Raw genomic sequence first — 17,831 nt, forward strand, 5'->3', positions numbered from 1 at the left:
CCAGGGCCTGAAATCAGAATTGAACTTGGGCCTCTGGAGTTATAAAGCAGAAGCTCTACAAATTGGCACGGTAGCGTAGTGGTTAGCACAACACTTTGCAGTACAGGTGACCCGTGTTCAATTCCCACTGCTGCCTGTAAGGAGTTTGGACGTTCTCCCTGTGACCGTTCGGGTTCCTTCTGGGTGCTCCGGTTTACTCTCTCAATTCAAAGACCTACCAGTTGGTAGGTTAATTGCTAGGCTGCCAGGCAGGTAGGCGTCTTTGCCTTGTATGGTGTCCCTGTCTATCAATAAATGTTGGTGATATCAGAGGATGGTATCTTGGTTCTGAGTTTGTGGATTGGACTATTGTGTTTATAGACTCTGGACTTTGTCAGACTTGGGGTTTTTATATTCTGTGGTTTTTGTTGTTGTTCCTTTTCCATTTTGTTGTGTGAGGGGAGGATGTTTAGAGGTTTATATTCTGGTTTTTTTTGTACAGGGTGGGGTTGTTAGGGATTGATGTTCTTGTTCCATTTTTGTGTGGGTGAAGGGTTTTGGGGGTTGATGATCAGGATTGTGTGGGGAGGTGAGTTTGGTATTTCTGAATGACTTTCATGTTCTTCCTTTGTTTCATGACTATCTGGAAAAGTTAAATTTCAGAGTTGTATATGGATACATGCTTTGATAATAAATGAACCTTTGAGCCTTTACGTAGAAACTGCTCTGCTTTAAGCTGAATATCACTAGGAGTATTATATTGCTGTAGTTTACTTGATGGATCATTCACAGAGTCGTATAGCATGGAAACAGGCCATTCAGCCCACCACATACATACTGACCAGTGGGCACCCATTGTATTAACTCCAACTACCAATAATTAACCCATAGTCTTCTATGCTGAGATGATTCAAGTGCTTACCTAAACATCTCTTGAATACTCGAGGAAATCTGCAGATGCTGGAAATTCAAACAATGCACACAAAATGCTGGTGGAACACAGCAGGCCAGGCAGCATCTATAGGGAGAAGCCTAGTCCTGACGAAGGGTCTTGGCCCGAAATGTCGACAGTGCTTCTCCCTATAGATGCTGCCTGGCCTGTTGTGTTCCACCAGCATTTTGTGTGTGTTATCGCTTGAATACTATTCGCGACACTGCTTCTGCCAGTGTCTTCAAAGTTCAGATTAAATTGATTGTCAATGTACATATATATCACCATATACAGCCCTAAGATTCATTTTCTTGTGGGCATGCTCAATAATTACATAGAATAGTAGCCATGACAGAATGAAAGACTGCACCAACTTGGTCATTCAACCAGTGTGCTAAAGACCACAAACTGTGCAAATACAAAAAGAAAGAAATAATAATAAGTAAGCAATAAATATTGAGAACGTGAGATGAAGGGTCCTTCAAAGTGTAATCATCGATTGTGGGAATATTTCAATAATAGGGCAAATGATGTTGAGTGAAGCTATGCCCTTTGGTTTCAGAGCCTGATAGTTGAAGGGTAAAATTATTCCTGAACCTGGTGGTGTGGATCCTAAGGCTCTGTACCACCCTCCTAATGGCAGCAGCAAGAAAAGAGCACAACCTGTATGGTGGGGGCCCCGATGACAGATGCTCCTTTCCTGTGACAACGCTTTGTGTAGATGTGCTCAGTGATGGGGAGGGCCGTAAACACTACTTTTTGTGGGATTTTCCATTCAAGGGCTTTGGTGTTTCCCTACCAGGCTGTGATGCAGTATGCTCTCCATTACATGTCTATAGAAGTTTGTCATAAGTTTCAGATCTTTAGGTTCTCTGAAATAATAATATTGAGGAATGTAAAGTTGCTCACCCTCTCCATCTCTGATCCTCCAGTGAGGACTGGCTCATGGACATGTAGTTTCCTTCTCCTGAAGAAAATAATCAGCTTCTTTCTCTTGCCGACTTGGAGTATGTGGGTGTTGTTATGGCATCATTCAGCCAGCTTTTCAATCTTCCTCCTTTTATGATGATTCAACACTACCTTTGATTAAGCCTCCGAGAGTGGTGTCATCAGCAAACTTGAATATGGCATTGGAGCTGTGTTTAGCCACACAGTCATAAGTGTAAAGCGAGTAGAGCAGGGGATTAAGCACAGAATCTTGTCATGCACTGTGCTGATTGAGGTCATGGAGGAGATGTTGTCAATCTGAACTGACTGGGGGTCAGTAAGGGTGAAATCTGAGGGTCCAATTGCAGAAGGAGGCATTAAGGCCGAGGTCTAGGAGATTTGATCAGTTTTGAAGGGATGGTGGTATTGAATGCTGAGTTGGAGTCGATAAAGAGCATCTGTGCTGTCTAGGTGTTCCAGGGTTGAGTGAAAAGGCAATGAGATGGCATCTGCTGTGGAGCTGTTGCTCTGGTAGGCAAATTGGAGTGGATCTAAGTCACTTCTCTGGCAGGAGTTGATATGTTTCATCACTAACCACTCAAAACACTTCATCACTGTCGATGTAAGTGCTACTGGACAATCGTCATTGTCTTGGAAACTGTATTTCAAGTATTCATTACTCGCTGGGGAAACTGATCCATCTCTGATCTACATCTTCCAGTGTTATCTCCCTCTAATGTGGAGAAAAGATTAATGCTGTCTCCTACTGTTAAATATTTTATATATCTCTGTTATGTCCCTTCTTTCTCCCGTAATTCATGCTCCAGTCTCTTCTCATAACCACAGTGCTCTATCCCAGACAACATCCTGGTGGAATTCCTTTTGCACCCTCTCCAATGCATCCTTCCTATAATGTAGTGACCAGAATGGCATAACATGTTCCATCTAGGGTCTGACCTATGTTTTAGAAAGATGGAGCATAACCTCCTTGTTTTTGTATTCAGTGCCCCAACTAATAAAGGCTAGTATCACATATGCCTTCTTAACCATTTATCTTCTTGCACCAGCATCTTCAAAGATGTACATCAAAGTCCCTTGATCTTCAATACCCCCGGAACTCCATCATCGATGATATATGTCTTGTCCTTTTTGGCACTCCAAAAATGCATCAACTTACATCTATCATGATTAAATTCCATTTGCCTTTTCTCATTCTATTTCACAAACACATTTATTGTAACGTGAACAAGGTCACTGGAGAGACACCGAAGCTAGTGGATACAGAAATGTTTTACTTAACAAAATGCGGTGCTCTTGGAGGAAGGGGCTGCCATCCCAATATTACATTACATTTTTATATGCTAAAGATCAAAGGTAGCAGCAGGACAATTCTTTAATTACTAAGTATCTACAAAACTTCCTTTTGAATTACACATATCTCCTCCTTTGCACCCACACTCCAGACACCCAAAATGAATGTTAATCAATACTGTCTGATTTGCAATTTGCTCTAGTCTAGAGCTTCAGGAAATTATTGTTCAGGACTGCATTTTAAATTCAATTTACAATTCACGTTCATGTCTGAAGATTGGCTGCTGATGAAGAAAATATTTGCTATATACCCTAACTCCAGAACACACCATAACACCATTGATATCACACTGTAGTCCAAAGCCACCCTCTGCACTGTAAGTAATTCCATCAAGGTCCACGTCATCTACAAAGTCACTGATCATGCCTCGCACATCCACATACACTGGTAAATTTAAATTGTTTTTTTTTAATCACATGTACAAAGGTACAGTGAGAAAATTCTGTTTTTCATGCCATCCATACAGAAACCTTCATCATATCTGTGCATTGAGGTAGAAATGGTGGCATGGCATAGAGGTTAGCACAACGCTTTGCAATACAGGTTTCCCCCGCTATCCGAAGCTAGAGCGTTCCTGTGAAACCGTTTGTAAGCCGAAATGTCGTAAAGCAAAGAAGCAATTACCATTAATTTATATGGGAAAAAATTCTGTGTGTTCCCAGACCCAAAAACCTACCAAATCATACCAAATAACACACAAAACCTAAAATAACTCTAACATATAGTAAAAGCAGGAATGATATGATAAACATACAGCCTATATAAAGTAGAAATATTGTATGTACGGTGTAGTTTTGCTTATCAAAATCAGGAAGACAGTGAGCCAAAATCGATTTGGAGACAAAAAATCGGCACGTACACGCATGCGCACACAACTGCCCGCACAAGGCTTCACAGTCATGAAGAACTCAGCAGGCCAGGCAGCATCCGTGAGAAAAGAGTAGCCAACGTTCCTGATGAAGGGTCTCGGCCTGAAACGTTGGCTACTCTTTTCTCACGGATGCTGCCTGGCCTGCTGAGTTCCAGCGTTGTGTATGTATTCTTTGATCCACAGCATCTGCAGTTGTATTTTTGCATTTTCACGGTCATGGTAGTCTTTCTCAGGGTAAACACACGTATAAAGTGGGCGTCTTTTTCTCGTAAAAGCGAAAATCCTCTTTGGTTAGCGAAAACAGGTACTAATGTAGGTCTTTTTTAACAGCCAACTGTCATAAAGCGAACGTTCGGCCTCCCAATCACCTCACCCTCATGCTTTTGCCTTTGGTTATTTGACTACCAAATGGAACACAGATAGACAACTGGCTAATGGTGGAAAAAATTGTCCAATGGATTTTTGCAGTTGCCACCATTTTCTTTTTGGGCCGGTTGGTGGTGTGGTGGCATCAGCAAGGCAGTTGGTCCTGAGTTCAAATCCAGCCAGGTCCCAACCTGGCTAGCAGCAGTATCTGCGTGGAAGAAAGGCTTGGCCATCTGGTTCTGTATCTTGCCATGAAAACTCTATGGACCCTATAGTCCATGAGGTCACGAAGAGTCGGACTTGACTGAACAACAACAAACCATTTTCTTTAATAAAAGTACATAAGGTGAAAAGAAGTGATTTTTAAGTACACTTTGATTATTCACTCTGGCTGCTAGCATTATGTTTAATTTTTAATAACAGTACGTATAGGAAAAGCTGATAAAATTGTTCTGGCATGGATTTTTAAACATAGGACTGAAGCTTTCTATTTTAAAAGCTTTGTCAAGTCACATGTTTGACAGAAAGAAGAGACTTGCCTTTGCAGATAATAGTAAACACGCACATTTGAATGAAACCCACTCCTGCATGCTGGAGGGTGGCAGCTCGCCTGACTGAATCTAAGCTTATTGGCCTATCATCTGATAATGGTTCACCCTGACCAGCCATTCATGTTGCACCCTCAGGCAGCTTTGGCTTGCATTCACCAACGGAGACCTTCATTAGTAACTGCAGCACAATTAGGCTGCAGCCTAATGAATGGGTAGTGTGCTGCACTCCATATCATTATCAAAGGATTGGATGATGTTAGAATCCTTGCAACAAAAGCAGGATGTGGTGATTCTTATCTGCAGGTGCTGGAAATCCAAAGCAACTCACAAAATACTGGAGGAGAACAGCAGGGCAGGCAGCAGCCGTGGAAGAGAGTAAGCAATCGACATTTCAGGCCAGGAAACTTCTTCAGGACTGACAAAGAAGAGGAAGACAGCAGAATACAAAGCTGGGAGCAGGGGAAGGAGGATAGTTAGAAAGCAATAGGTGAATTCAGGTACATTGGAAAGGTAAAGGGCGGGAGAAGAGGGAGGCTGATAGGAGAGGGACTGTGTGGGTTTTCCCCAGGTTATCTGGTTTCCTCCCACATCCTAAGAAGGGCAGGTATGCTAATTGGTTACTGGAAATGACCCCTTAGTGTAAGTAAATGGAAAAAAAATGACTGTGTGTATAAGAATAAATTGAAGGACTATGAGAGGAGTGAATGGGATTCTTCTAAGTATGAGTAAGGACCTAGTGGGAAGAATGGCCTCCTGTGTCATAGTAAGCAAGAATACTGTAAGAGATTCAAATGGAATTGCTTTAACATAACAAAGGTAAAGAAGGTGAAGCTGTTCAAGCTTATTCAAAGTTTAAAGCTGGGGACCGTCGGGTGTCTTTTGACCACTTAAATGCATTTGAAATCACTTAACTCTACTTAACTTCACTTAAGTGCATTTATATCGCTAGTTTTAGTTTCATAAGTTTCATCACTTCAGGATTATATGGTTTGCTAGTTTCTTAATAAAGGAGCAAACACACTTTGGCGTTTTGGACATTATTCTTGGATTGATCAGAGTCCGCGTCATACAGGGTATCTCCTCCTGCTCGATCTCCAGCAGCGGTCCGCTCGACTGTGTAGAGTTTGCAGGTTCTCCACCTGACCATATGGGTTTCCTCTGGGAGCTCCAGTTGCCTCCCAGAACCCAGAACCATGCGCACTGGTAGGTTAATTGGTCTCTAGGATGTAAGTGAGCGGTAGATTCTGAAGACTTTAATGAGAAGGTGGAAGGAATAAAATAGGATTGGAATGATACTGGGTGATGGCCAGTGCAGACTTAATGGATCAAAGGGCTTCTTCCTGTTCTGCATGATTCTGTGAGGATCACCCTGAGAGTCTCCTTCATGATCAGTCAATTAATAATGTTCATATAAATATAAATGAAAAATAAAATTTTAATTTAATTAAAATTGTCTAAAAATTATAAAGTATTAACATCAGTAAAATAGACTAAAATAGACTTGTAGTTATTCACAGCTACACCAATCCTCCCTGGGATGCTGCTCATCTGGCTTTCCTGCTTAACGTATTAGTGCTGTTCCGCCTGTTCCGCATGTGTAGGAGACCAGAGGTGGCAGCATCTCTGCTCCATCTCGTCCCTGACTTGTGGATCTCATCAGACAGGCATAAAAGTTGAAGATGAGCCAATCTGCACTCAGGAGTTGGCAAGAAGGAATACAGGGTGGCTTCACGTTTTATTCTTTCGCCAACTCTCAAGCCTATTTGAAGAACAATAATTTTATTCTGTGTGCTTTATTGTATCTCTCAGTAGTGCAGCATTAGGTTTGAGCGTAAGAGCTAAGCTTTCGCTTGGTCGGGGTCGACCATGGATGTTGTGTCCTAGCTGCCTACGTGATACGCAAACCGGGGCCGTACAATCTGGAGAGCAAGCTGTTGCCCATGCAGTAGGCTCCCCACTCCACACAGCTGGAGAATCCAAAGGAACCACAGAGATCCATGCAGTTTGGCACCAGTGGCAATGCAGCAGTTGATAGTCAGAATTGAACTCAATGTAAGATTATTTTAGAGACTCCAGCTCCAGATTTGTCCCCCGATGCTTACTTCCTAAACCTTCACCATGAGTGGGTAGAGCTGCAAGGCAGGGGAGGTTTTAGATCAGAGTTTTCCTTCTAGATGCGCTGCCAACCACGGCTGACAAGTCCCAGCTGCCCAAAGAGACTGGTTTTAAGGCATCAATAACCTGTCCTTTTGCCCCTTCTGTCAGGAGAAGTGGTTCCACTGGGCTTGGTAACTGAACGACGTAAAGGCCAGGAGTTGGAGTTGGTTGTCAATTTGAGATGCATGGCACTGGGAGCATTTAATAGGTAGTGAGAATTTATTCCCATTACCACCTCCAGCTATAACAATGGTAAGGAACTGAGTATTTTTTAATTAATGTTTTGGGATATGGAGTAATTGGCAAGGCCAGTCTTTATTAGTCATCCCTAGTTGTCCCAGACATGAAAGGGTTACATCCAAGCAAACACGACTCTTAGGGCTCTTTCTGAAATCCAAAATTTGTGTGCTTTGTCCTGTGACAAACACACTTGGGTGGATTGTATCCACTCTTAGGCCTTTCTCTGTAGAATAAATGTATTGGAGTCTGTTGATTTGGTAACTGTGGTAACCCAGGTCCTATTGTCTGAACTGGGCCTGGTCAATAAGTTTTTTGCAGGCAAGATCCTAGTGTGTTTGCAGAACAAAGCAAATAGAAACCAACTCTTCAGGTCAGAAATCTCTGTTATGTTTTCATTGCTAACCAGAAGTGGGATAGATTTGAAGGCGAAATCAATCTTTTTCCTCCATCAAGACTGGCAAACACAGTGAATCTCATAATATTTTGCTTGAGGCTTTTACTTTTACTACAAACCAAGTGTAAAAGGGACGTCGATTTACATACATTAATGACTTCACGTAAAGATGACATTTGTGTTTAATGGTGATGCTTTTTAAAGAGATTCTTTATAGGAATTGAAGGGAGAGAGGAAGATTTGTTTCTACATTTGTTGTTTATTTAAATCTTTGTCCCTCATTTTTATAGATACTTTTATAATAGAGAAAAAAATAATTTGGAAGCTAGAGGATTGGGAAGCTTTTAAAAACCAAGTTTAAAAAGTCATAAAATGGAAAAGATGGAATATGTAAGTAAGATAGCCAAAAATATCAAAGAAGATACCAAAAGTTTCTTCATATATATAAAGAGTAAACGAGAGGTGAGAGTAGATATGGAAAACGATACTGGAGAGATAGTAATGTGGGACAAGCAAAAGGTGGATGAAATGAATAAGTATTTTCCATCAGTCTTCACTGTGGAAGACACTAGCAGTGTGCTGGAAGTTCAAGAGTGTCTGGGGGCATAAGTGAGTGTGGTTAGGGAGAAGGTGCTTGGGAAGCTGGAAGGTCTGAAGGTAGATAAGTCACTTGAACCAAATGAACTACACCCCAGAGTTCTGAAAGAGTTGGATGAAGAGATTGTGGTGACATTAGTAATGGTCCTTCAAGAATTACTGGATTTTGTCATGTTTCCAAAGATCTGGAAAATTTCAAATGTCAGTCCTCTCTTGAAGAAGGGAGCGAGGTAGAAGAAAGGAAATTATAGACAGTTATCCTGACCTCAGTGGGTGGGAAGATGTTGCAGTTGATTGTTAAAATGAGGCTTCAGGGTACTTGAAAGGACATGAAAAAATGGGCCAAAGTCAACATAGTTTCCTAAAGGGAAGTATTGCCTCACAACTCTGATGGAATTCTTTTGAGGAAATAACAAGCAAGATATAAACAAAGGATAATCGGTGGATGTTGTGTACTTGGATTTTCAAAAGGCCTTTGACAAGGTGCCATTGCAGATTGCTTAGCAAGATAAGAGCCCATCGTGTTATAGGAAAGATATTAGCATGGACAGACCATTAGCTGACTGGCAGGAGGTAAATAGTGGGAATAAAGAGAGCCTTTTCTGATTGACTGCCGGTGACTACTGGTATTCCGCAGGGGTCGGTGTTTGGACCGCTTCTTTGTTGAATGTCAATGATTTGGATAATGGAATGGATGGCATTGTAGCCAAGTTTTCAGATGATATGAAGATGGGTGGAGGGGCAGGTAGTGTTGAGGAAGCAATGAGGCTACAGAAGGACTTGCACAGATGAAGAAAATGGGCAAAGAAGTAGCAGATGGAATACAATGTCAGGAGGTGTTTGGCCATGTACTTTGGTCGAAAGAATAAAAGCATTCAAATTCAAAATGTGAGGTGCAAAGGGACTTGTTAGTCCTTGTGCAGGACTCCCTAAAGGTTAACTTTTATGTTGAGTTGGTGGCAAGGAAGTGTTGGGCTTGAAATTCTGCCCTGTGTTCGTTTAGGAAGAGAGACAACCAACACCGGAATATTACAAAACTTGGGTTTATTGCAGAATTCGTAACTGGCACAGCGAATCCACTGAGTCGCTGGAGAAGGCGCGTTCCGACTTCCCCTTACAATCTGCTCTTATTTATACCCCTTTTCCCCCCAGCACAATCCCCCGCTACATATTAGGTAATATCGGGCACTTGTGTCCATCTTATTGGCCCGATGCCATACACTCACGAGTTACCTGTTTCTTTTGTTTACTGAATCGCGTGACACTAGTAGTTTCGGTGTAGCGGAATCCCCAGTTTCGCTTCCCCCCTCCCTCGCATTCCGGTCTCCTAATATTACGTGAGCCACTCCTGACCTGTAATGGCAGTCTCGAATTAACCCTAACATTAACCCTAACAGAAGGCAAATGCAATGTTAGCATTCACTTGAGAAGACTAGAATATAAAAACAAGGAAGTGATGCTGAGGATTTGTAAGGTACTGGCTAGATCTCACGTGGAGTTTTGTGAGCTGTTTTGTTCCCCTTATCAAGGAAAAGGTGTGCTGACATTGGAGAGGGTTCAAAATAAGTTCACAAAAATGATTCTGAGATTGAACAGCTTATCATGTGAAGAGGGTTTGATGGCCCTGGGCCTGTACTTGTTGGAATTTAGAAGAATCGGGGGGAATCTCATTGAAAGCTAACAAATGATAAAAGGCATAGGTAGAGTAGATGGGGAGAGGATCTTTCCTATAGTGGGAGAGTCTAGGACCAGAGGGCACAGCCTCAGAATAGTGGGATGTCCATTAAGAATGGAGGTGAGGAGGAATTGCTTCAGCCAGAGAGTGGTGAATCTGTAGAATTCTTTGCCACAGGCAGCTGTGGAGGCCAGGTCACTGAGTGTACTTAAGGTGGAGGTTGATAGATTCTTGAAAAGTCAGGGCATAAAAGGTTATGAGGAGAAGGCAGGAGAATGAGGCTGAGAGGGAAATGGATCAGCCACGATCAAATGGAGGAACAGTCTCGATCGGTCAAAGGGTCTAATTCTGCTCCGATGTCTTACAGTCTTTAATGGTGTAATCAGCCCTGCAGTATCAGTCCCTAATGGATGGTTCAAATCTTGAGGTCAGCCTTTACCTCTGCATGAGAATGTAAAGCCTCACCTATTCTTTTCCTCAACACTATCTGCCCCTCCACCTATCTTCTAACATCTTTTTCACATGATTTCCATCTTTTGCTATTACCTGTTATGAAATAAGAGTACAGGCTGTCCCTAGATTATCAGGGTTCTTTTCCTTAGAACTGACAATGACCTGAGTAATCAGAAAAGAACAATAGTGAGTGGGAGGGGATCCCAGCAACAGTGGTGACAGGAGAGGGAGCAGGCATGGGAAGAGTGGCCACTAGCCGCACTCACTGACAAAGTGGGTAAGCAAGCGAGTCTCCCCAGTGTTCCCACCCCTGATATCTGTGGTTCAATGGGGGAGAGAGCTAGGGAGAGAAAATGAGTGGAAATTTCCTATTCCCATCTGGCAGAAATTGTCCTCGGCCCCATTGTAGCTAGGAAACCTATTCCCATTCATCCTGTTGGTTGACGGGGATGAATGGGAATAGATTCATGGTTCTATTGAATCTATTCATATGTATAACCATATAACAATTACAGCACAGAAACAGGCCATCTTGGCCCTTCTAGTCCATGCCGAACGCTTACTCTCACCTAATCCCACTGACCCGCACTCAGCCCATAACCCTCCATTCCTTTCCTGTCCATATACCTATCCAATTTTGCTTTAAATGACAATACCGAACCTGCCTCTACCACTTCTGCTGGAAGCTCGTTCCACACAGCTACCACTCTCTGAGTAAAGAAATTCCCCCTCATGTTACCCTTAAACTTTTGCCCCCTAAGTCTCAACTCATGTCCTCTTGTTTGAATCTCCCCTACTCTCAATGGAAAAAGCCTATCCACGTCAACTCTATCTATCCCCCTCATAATTTTAACTACCTCTATCAAGTCCCCCCTCAACCTTCTACACTCCAAAGAATAGAGACCTAACTTGTTCAATCTTTCCCTGTAACTTAGGTGCTGAAACCCAGGTAACATTCTAGTAAATCGTCTCTGTACTCTCTCTATTTTGTTGACATCTTTCCTGTAATTCGGTGACCAGAACTGTACACAATACTCCAAATTCGGCCTTACCAATGCCTTGTACAATTTTAACATTACATCCCAACTCCTTATACTCAAGATTCAATAGATGTTGGTTCATGTGTCCATGACCCAGGGAGTCCTGAGGTTGATCTTGCACTGTGCAGGTGAAGCCTAGTGTGTGGTGTGTCTTCCATTTACCTATATTCTGCTCTTCAGCTAAATTTCCTCCATTATAAATAACTGAGAAGATGATAATGGTATATGTAGTATGTTTAGGAGGAAAGATTGATCTCAGAGCTGTGGGTGGTGAATGTTTGCACAGTAATACATTTTCTTCACATTTCATGCCTGTTTGTTGGTATCTTGCGACATTCAAGAAGATTGTCATGTGAAACACATAAAGCATATAGCACAGATATACTGTCCAATGTTAATTCTTGAGTGAGTCTATTTCACCTGCATTAGGCCCATATCCTTCGAAACCAGGGGTTTCCAACCATTTTTATGCCATGGGCCAATACCATGTACTGAGGGGTCTGTGGACCCCAGGTTGGGAACACCTGCTCTAAACTTTTAATACTGATGAGCCAGATGTCTTTTAAATTGTAAACACAAGAAAGTTTGCAGATGCTGGAAGTCCAAAGCAACACACACAAAATGCTGGAGGAACACAGCAGATCAGGCAGTATCTGTGGAAATGAGCAGTCAATGTCTTGGCCCGAAACGTGGACTGTTTGTTCATTTCTATGGATGCTCTCTAACTTACTGAGTTCCTTTGTCTTTTAAATGTTTTTCTCCACCATCCTCTAAAACGGAGACTCTGTAAGCACCTGAACTGTAGAAAGAACAACAAAAACTTGCATTTATATAGCAGCCTTTCCAACTATGGCAAATTAACGTGTACTACAACCAAATAAATACAATTTGATCCCGTCTCTTCCCCCCCCCATCCCCCCCTTAGTGAAGCTACAAATTAGCCTTAATGGACACAAATCACTCTTCTCAACAGAATGCACCATTTTAATTTTGTATGTTCTCCGCAACTCTCCCACTTTGCATTGTTTGAGGTTTTCTAATTCAGGCAGTTCTACACTCATTTGGTTGCTTTGCGTAGCTGGAATGTCACTGGTGTGGAAAGTGGGGAGGGCATGCAGCCACATGAACCTTTTTGGGGGAGGATGATAAGCAGTCAACACTTGTATGTGTAAAGTGTGAAAGCACAGGGAAAGGTCGGACAAGGAATGGATCACAAAGCCTGTCAAATTTAATCAAATGCTTTCAAATTTTCTTGGGCAGAGAAGGTCTAGAGGTGTATAGAAAACCAATAAACACTCCATCCTTCAAAAATTTTGAATGATAGAGACACACAGCACCAATTATCAACCACTGCCCCCCCCCCCACACTTCACACAAACCTGACATTAATCTCTGCTTATTCTCTTCACGTTCCGATCAATTTACCCCAGATTCTACCACTTGCCAATACACTAATATACAGCAATTTACAGTGATACATTAACCTAACGTCTTTCAGGCTGTGGCAGGAAGCTGGAGCATCTAAAGGAAACTCCACATGGACAGTCCTGGAGGTCAGGATTGAATCTGGGTCAATGGAGATGTGAGACAACTGATCCATAACTGTAGGAGCTGCACTTTATTAGGAGCTTAATAGAGTAGGAGCAGGAGAGGCTGTTTTGTCCCTTAAAACTGCCTTATCACGGTTTATTTGCCTCACAACACCTGCCTCTTCTGTGGGAGATTCCCATAGCTCTCAATTTTCTATGCTTTCTTAAAATTATCTACCTTTTGCAAATATCCCAATAATCTATTTGCAACAGCTTTCCAAGGTAGGGATTTTCAGAGGTGTACCCCCTCAGCATCAAGTAGTTCCTAAGCACCTCAGTTTGAAATGAATGTTCCCTAATCTTGCTTGAGATCCTCCCATTTATAGAATCATGTCTGCAACTATCCTGTTGTGGCTCTTCGGGACGGTGGGTGTTTCAGTAAGCTCACCCTTCATTTTTCTAAGCTCCAAAGAACACACTGTAGATCTGTGTGCTTTAATTGCTGATGCTAGGACATCCCATTTATCCCAAGAATTAGCTTAGTGGACTTCTTTTGGACTTCTTCCAGTGCCATTCCCTGTTTCTAAACTCCAACCTTCTTGTAATAAAGGCCAATGGGCCATTTGTTGTCCCAAACACTTGTAGCATCTGATTGCTAACTCTTTATGATTCACAAGAATTAGAGTCCAGTTTAATATCATCGGCATATGTCGTGAAATTTGTTGTCTCTGCTGCAGCAGTACAATACAATACATAATAATAAAAAGTTCTGAATTGCATTAAATATATATACTATATAGTTAAATAAGTAGTGCAAAAATAAAAGAGTATTCAATATGCATTCAGAAATTGAATGGCAGAGGAGAAGCAGCTGTTCCTGAATCATTGAGTGTGTGAGTTCAGGCTTCTGTATCTCCTACCTGATGGTAGCAATGAGAACAAGACATGACCTGGGTGATGAGTGACCTTATTGATGAATGCCACCTTTTTGAGGCATCGCTCCTTGATGATGTCCTGGATACTACTGAGGCTAATGGCCATGATTGAGCTGACTAAGTTTACAACTCTCTGCATCTTATTTCAATCCTGTGCATTTGTGCACCCCCCCCCCCCCCATACCAGACAGTGATGCAGCCAGTCAGAAAGCTTTCCATGGTACATCTGTAGAAATTTGCGAGTGTTTTTGGTGACATACCAAATCTCCTCAACTCCTAATGAAATAAGGCTTCTTTGTAGCTGCATTGATATATTGGGTCCAGGTTAGATCCTTGGAAATATTGGCACCCAGGAACTTGAAATTGCTCACTCTTTCTACTTCTGATCCCTCTATGAGCATTGGTGTATGTTCCCTTGTCTTACCCTTTCTGAAGTCCACAATCAGTTCTTTGATTTTACTGATGTTGAGTACCCGGATCCCTCTGTACTTTACTCATTTATAGTCCTTCTCCATTAAGATAGTAGCCTTTTCTTTAATTTCTCTTTTAAATGTGCATAAACACCTCCTTTCCCACATTAAACTCCACTTGTGGCTTGCTTACCCAACCTACCCGTAATTATCTTGCAAAGAGCTCATCACAGAACCTGCTCTCCCACCAATTTTAATACTACAGTATTGGCTTTCACTTTTGTCCATCATTTATCCTTGTGTGGTTTAAGATGAAATGTCACCATAGCTGACAAGTTCATGTGTCACTGAGCAGCTCTAAGTCTATTTTGTATCAGATGTGAGGCTATTAAATTTTACTTTTCACATAACCGAACATTTGCCAAAATGTTAATGAAGACACTGAAGTATGATGTAATACATGTTTATGTCTATTCCATCAACTTTGAAACTGTGCTTTTGACTATAAATCATTACTTCAGTGTACTTTTCATCCAGAAATTGTTTTGAAAGAGTTGTAAATTTCTGAGTTTAGTAGGTATCATTCATACATTGTGGCAGAACTCTAACATGAGGGACATTGCAAGAGACCTCACACAAAATAAATCAGATAAAATAAAAGTGATGATAAGTTAAAGATTTGAACAAAATTTTGATGAATGTTATATATATATATATATATATATATATATATATTATGGGATGTTTGTGCTTGCTCAGTGAAGGTCTCATCAGGCATGTAACACCAGTAGCATTATACTGTTTACTTTCTAACTTGTGTTGTAAATGCATCTTATTATTAGCTAATTTACTAGTGGCAATATTCCTTTGTGTGTGTGTTATACATACTGTGTTGTGCACCTTGGTCTGGAGGAATGTTGTTTTCTTTGGCGGTATACGTGTGTATGGTCGAATAGCAATAAACTGAACTTGAACTGGAAGGTTAAAGCTTTTGGAGCCACCTTATTTGTCAGATTGCTTTCTCCCACCTTCACTCTTTCGGCTGAACGTGGAACTACTGTTCTTTCCTCTGGTAATGATCGTACAGTAACAAGCAAAGGCTAAAGAGTGAAGTTTACAGTGGCAGGCCCACATCCAAACTGTCTTTAACAGCCTCTTTATTACATCTCTTAGCTACTTCTCAACCTGATATACATCAACAACACGTCACAAGATAGTGAGGGAGTTGAAGTGTGAGTATGAGGCTGGAACAATTAAGATTCTACAGCCTGGCAGCTGGGGATTGACATGGGTGCAAAAATTAAGAGTGTTATATACTAGAGTATAAAAAAGATGTTACTCTGAAATTACCCATTTTAATGTTCTAGGAATTGATTTTTATTTTAATATCTAATGAACTGTTTGTGTTATTGGTTAATTAATGACTGATGCATTAGTCATTTGAATTGTTCTGACTTGCAGCCTGTGCAGTGATGTGGCATATGTACTGGGCACCATTGCAGAAAGTGAGGCTGGTGCACGGTGTTTGCTGACGACTGCACAAAGGCAGCCACAGGAGTCTGGTGACCTGCTGGGCAACCTGAACGCCATGTTAAAGTGGACGGATGATGAGGCGGTGATGAACGCTGCAGGTGCACTCAGCACAATGGTGAGTGAAACGTCAGGAAAGCTCGAGAGCTCATTGGTGAATTCAGGGAGGGGAAGGAGAGAGAACACGTGCTAGCCTACATGCTGATACGGAGGATCGACAGCTTTAAAGTGCTTAGTGTTAATATATAAAGCCCAGCAATCACAAGAAAAGTGTGTCAGCATCTTTACTTTCTTAAAAGGTTAAATTTTGCATGTTACCAAAAACTCCAACAGACTTCTACAGATGTACTTTTAAAGTATCCTGGTTGGTTGCATCATGGTCTGGCTATGGCCATTCAAATGTGCAGGGAGGTAAAAAGATGCAAAAATTAGTGGACTCAGCCCAACATGGGACAGGTACATTCCTCTCCACCTTCGTAAGTATCTACATGATGCCTTGCCTCAAGTAGGCAATGTGAACAAGGATCTCCACAATGCAGGAGGTTCAAAAGCTGAAGTTCCTCATCTCCAGGTTCAAGAATAGCTTCTTCCCTTCAACTGTTTGGTTCTTGAAACAATCTGCACAACCTTAAATCACGAGCACAGTATAGCAACAATATGACCACTTGCACACTTTGCCCTATAATGGGCACTTTTCTTTTGGTGCAAATGTGTACTTCCTTGTGTAATTTTGTGCAATTTATGTTTAACTAGAGTATGCTTTTCTTGTGAATTTTATGTCTGCATGGCTATGTGCCTGTGATTGCTCTTGTGGATAAATGTAATAGTGCATATATCAATGACCTGACTTAACATTTGGAGGGAGAGCTTGCCTCCTGATTGGTGTTTCCTCCTATGTCAAAAAAAAATGACCTCACTCTTACCTGCAAGATTTTGCTATACACAAATTGGTGGCCATATTTCTTATATTCCACCCAGTGACTAAACTTTGAAAGATTATACCAATAAAGTGCTTTGAGACATTCCAGAGGGGATGTGAATGCATTACACACTTAGGGGCCACTTTATTTGGTACCTCCTGTACCTAATAAAGTGACTACTGAATATATGTTCCTGGTTTTCTGCTTCTATCAACTGCAAAATTTGACGTGTTGTACGTTCAGAGATGCTCTTCTGCACACCACTTTTGTAACATATATTTATTTGAGTTACTGTCACATTCCTGACAGCTTGAACCAATCTGGCCATTCTCCTCTGACTTCTCTCATTAACAAGGCATTTTTGTCCATAGAACTGCTACTAGCTGGATGTTCTCTTGCTTCTCCATACCATTCTCTGTAAATTCTAGAGACTGTTGTGTGTGAAAATCCCAAAGATTAGCAGTGTCTGAGATGTTCAAACTATCCAAGTCTGCTGCCAACAATTATTCCACAGTCAAAATCACTTGGATCATATTTCTTTCCCATTCTGATGCTTGGCCTGAATAACAACTGAACCTCTTGAACATGTCTGCATGTTTTTGTTCATTGAGTTGCTGCCACATGATTGACTGATTATATATTTGCATTAACAAACAGGTGTGCAGTTGTACCTAATAGAACGGCCATTGGGTGTATAATGAAATTAGTCTTTTTGAGAATATTCCCCAGATTGAGGGACTGGAAAATCTAAAGCTGTTAGGGCAATAATGCCAATGCCAAATGAAATCATTCAATTAAAACAGAACTGAGAAGATATGGTGAAGTGGTTGAGAGCCAATGTGATCAGCAACTGGAATCCTGCTGTTTATTCTGGGCCACCATCAGAGCATCTAATAATCTGTTCCTCACCCAAAGGGTGCTCCAACCTTTGCCAATGGGTGTGTGTATCCAGGT

At 41.5% G+C, this 17,831-nt stretch overlaps 1 protein-coding gene across 2 annotated transcripts in view; it reads left to right on the forward strand.

Annotated features, from left to right (window-relative positions):
• Positions 1-17,831, forward strand: part of LOC140731031 (uncharacterized) — an 85,243-nt gene that overhangs the window by 23,635 nt on the left and 43,777 nt on the right. The window contains exons 1-2 of one of the 2 annotated variants that reach the window (XM_073052224.1): positions 15,582-15,659; positions 15,889-16,075. In XM_073052224.1, the coding sequence (XP_072908325.1) occupies positions 16,016-16,075 (60 nt within the window). In that variant the 5' untranslated portion in view covers positions 15,582-15,659; positions 15,889-16,015. Of the gene's footprint in view, positions 1-15,581; positions 15,660-15,888; positions 16,076-17,831 lie in introns of those variants that run through there. The other variant, XM_073052223.1, reaches the window with a different exon arrangement.

Source organism: Hemitrygon akajei, chromosome 7 (genome assembly GCF_048418815.1).
Source record: "Hemitrygon akajei chromosome 7, sHemAka1.3, whole genome shotgun sequence".
NCBI lineage: Eukaryota > Metazoa > Chordata > Chondrichthyes > Myliobatiformes > Dasyatidae > Hemitrygon > Hemitrygon akajei.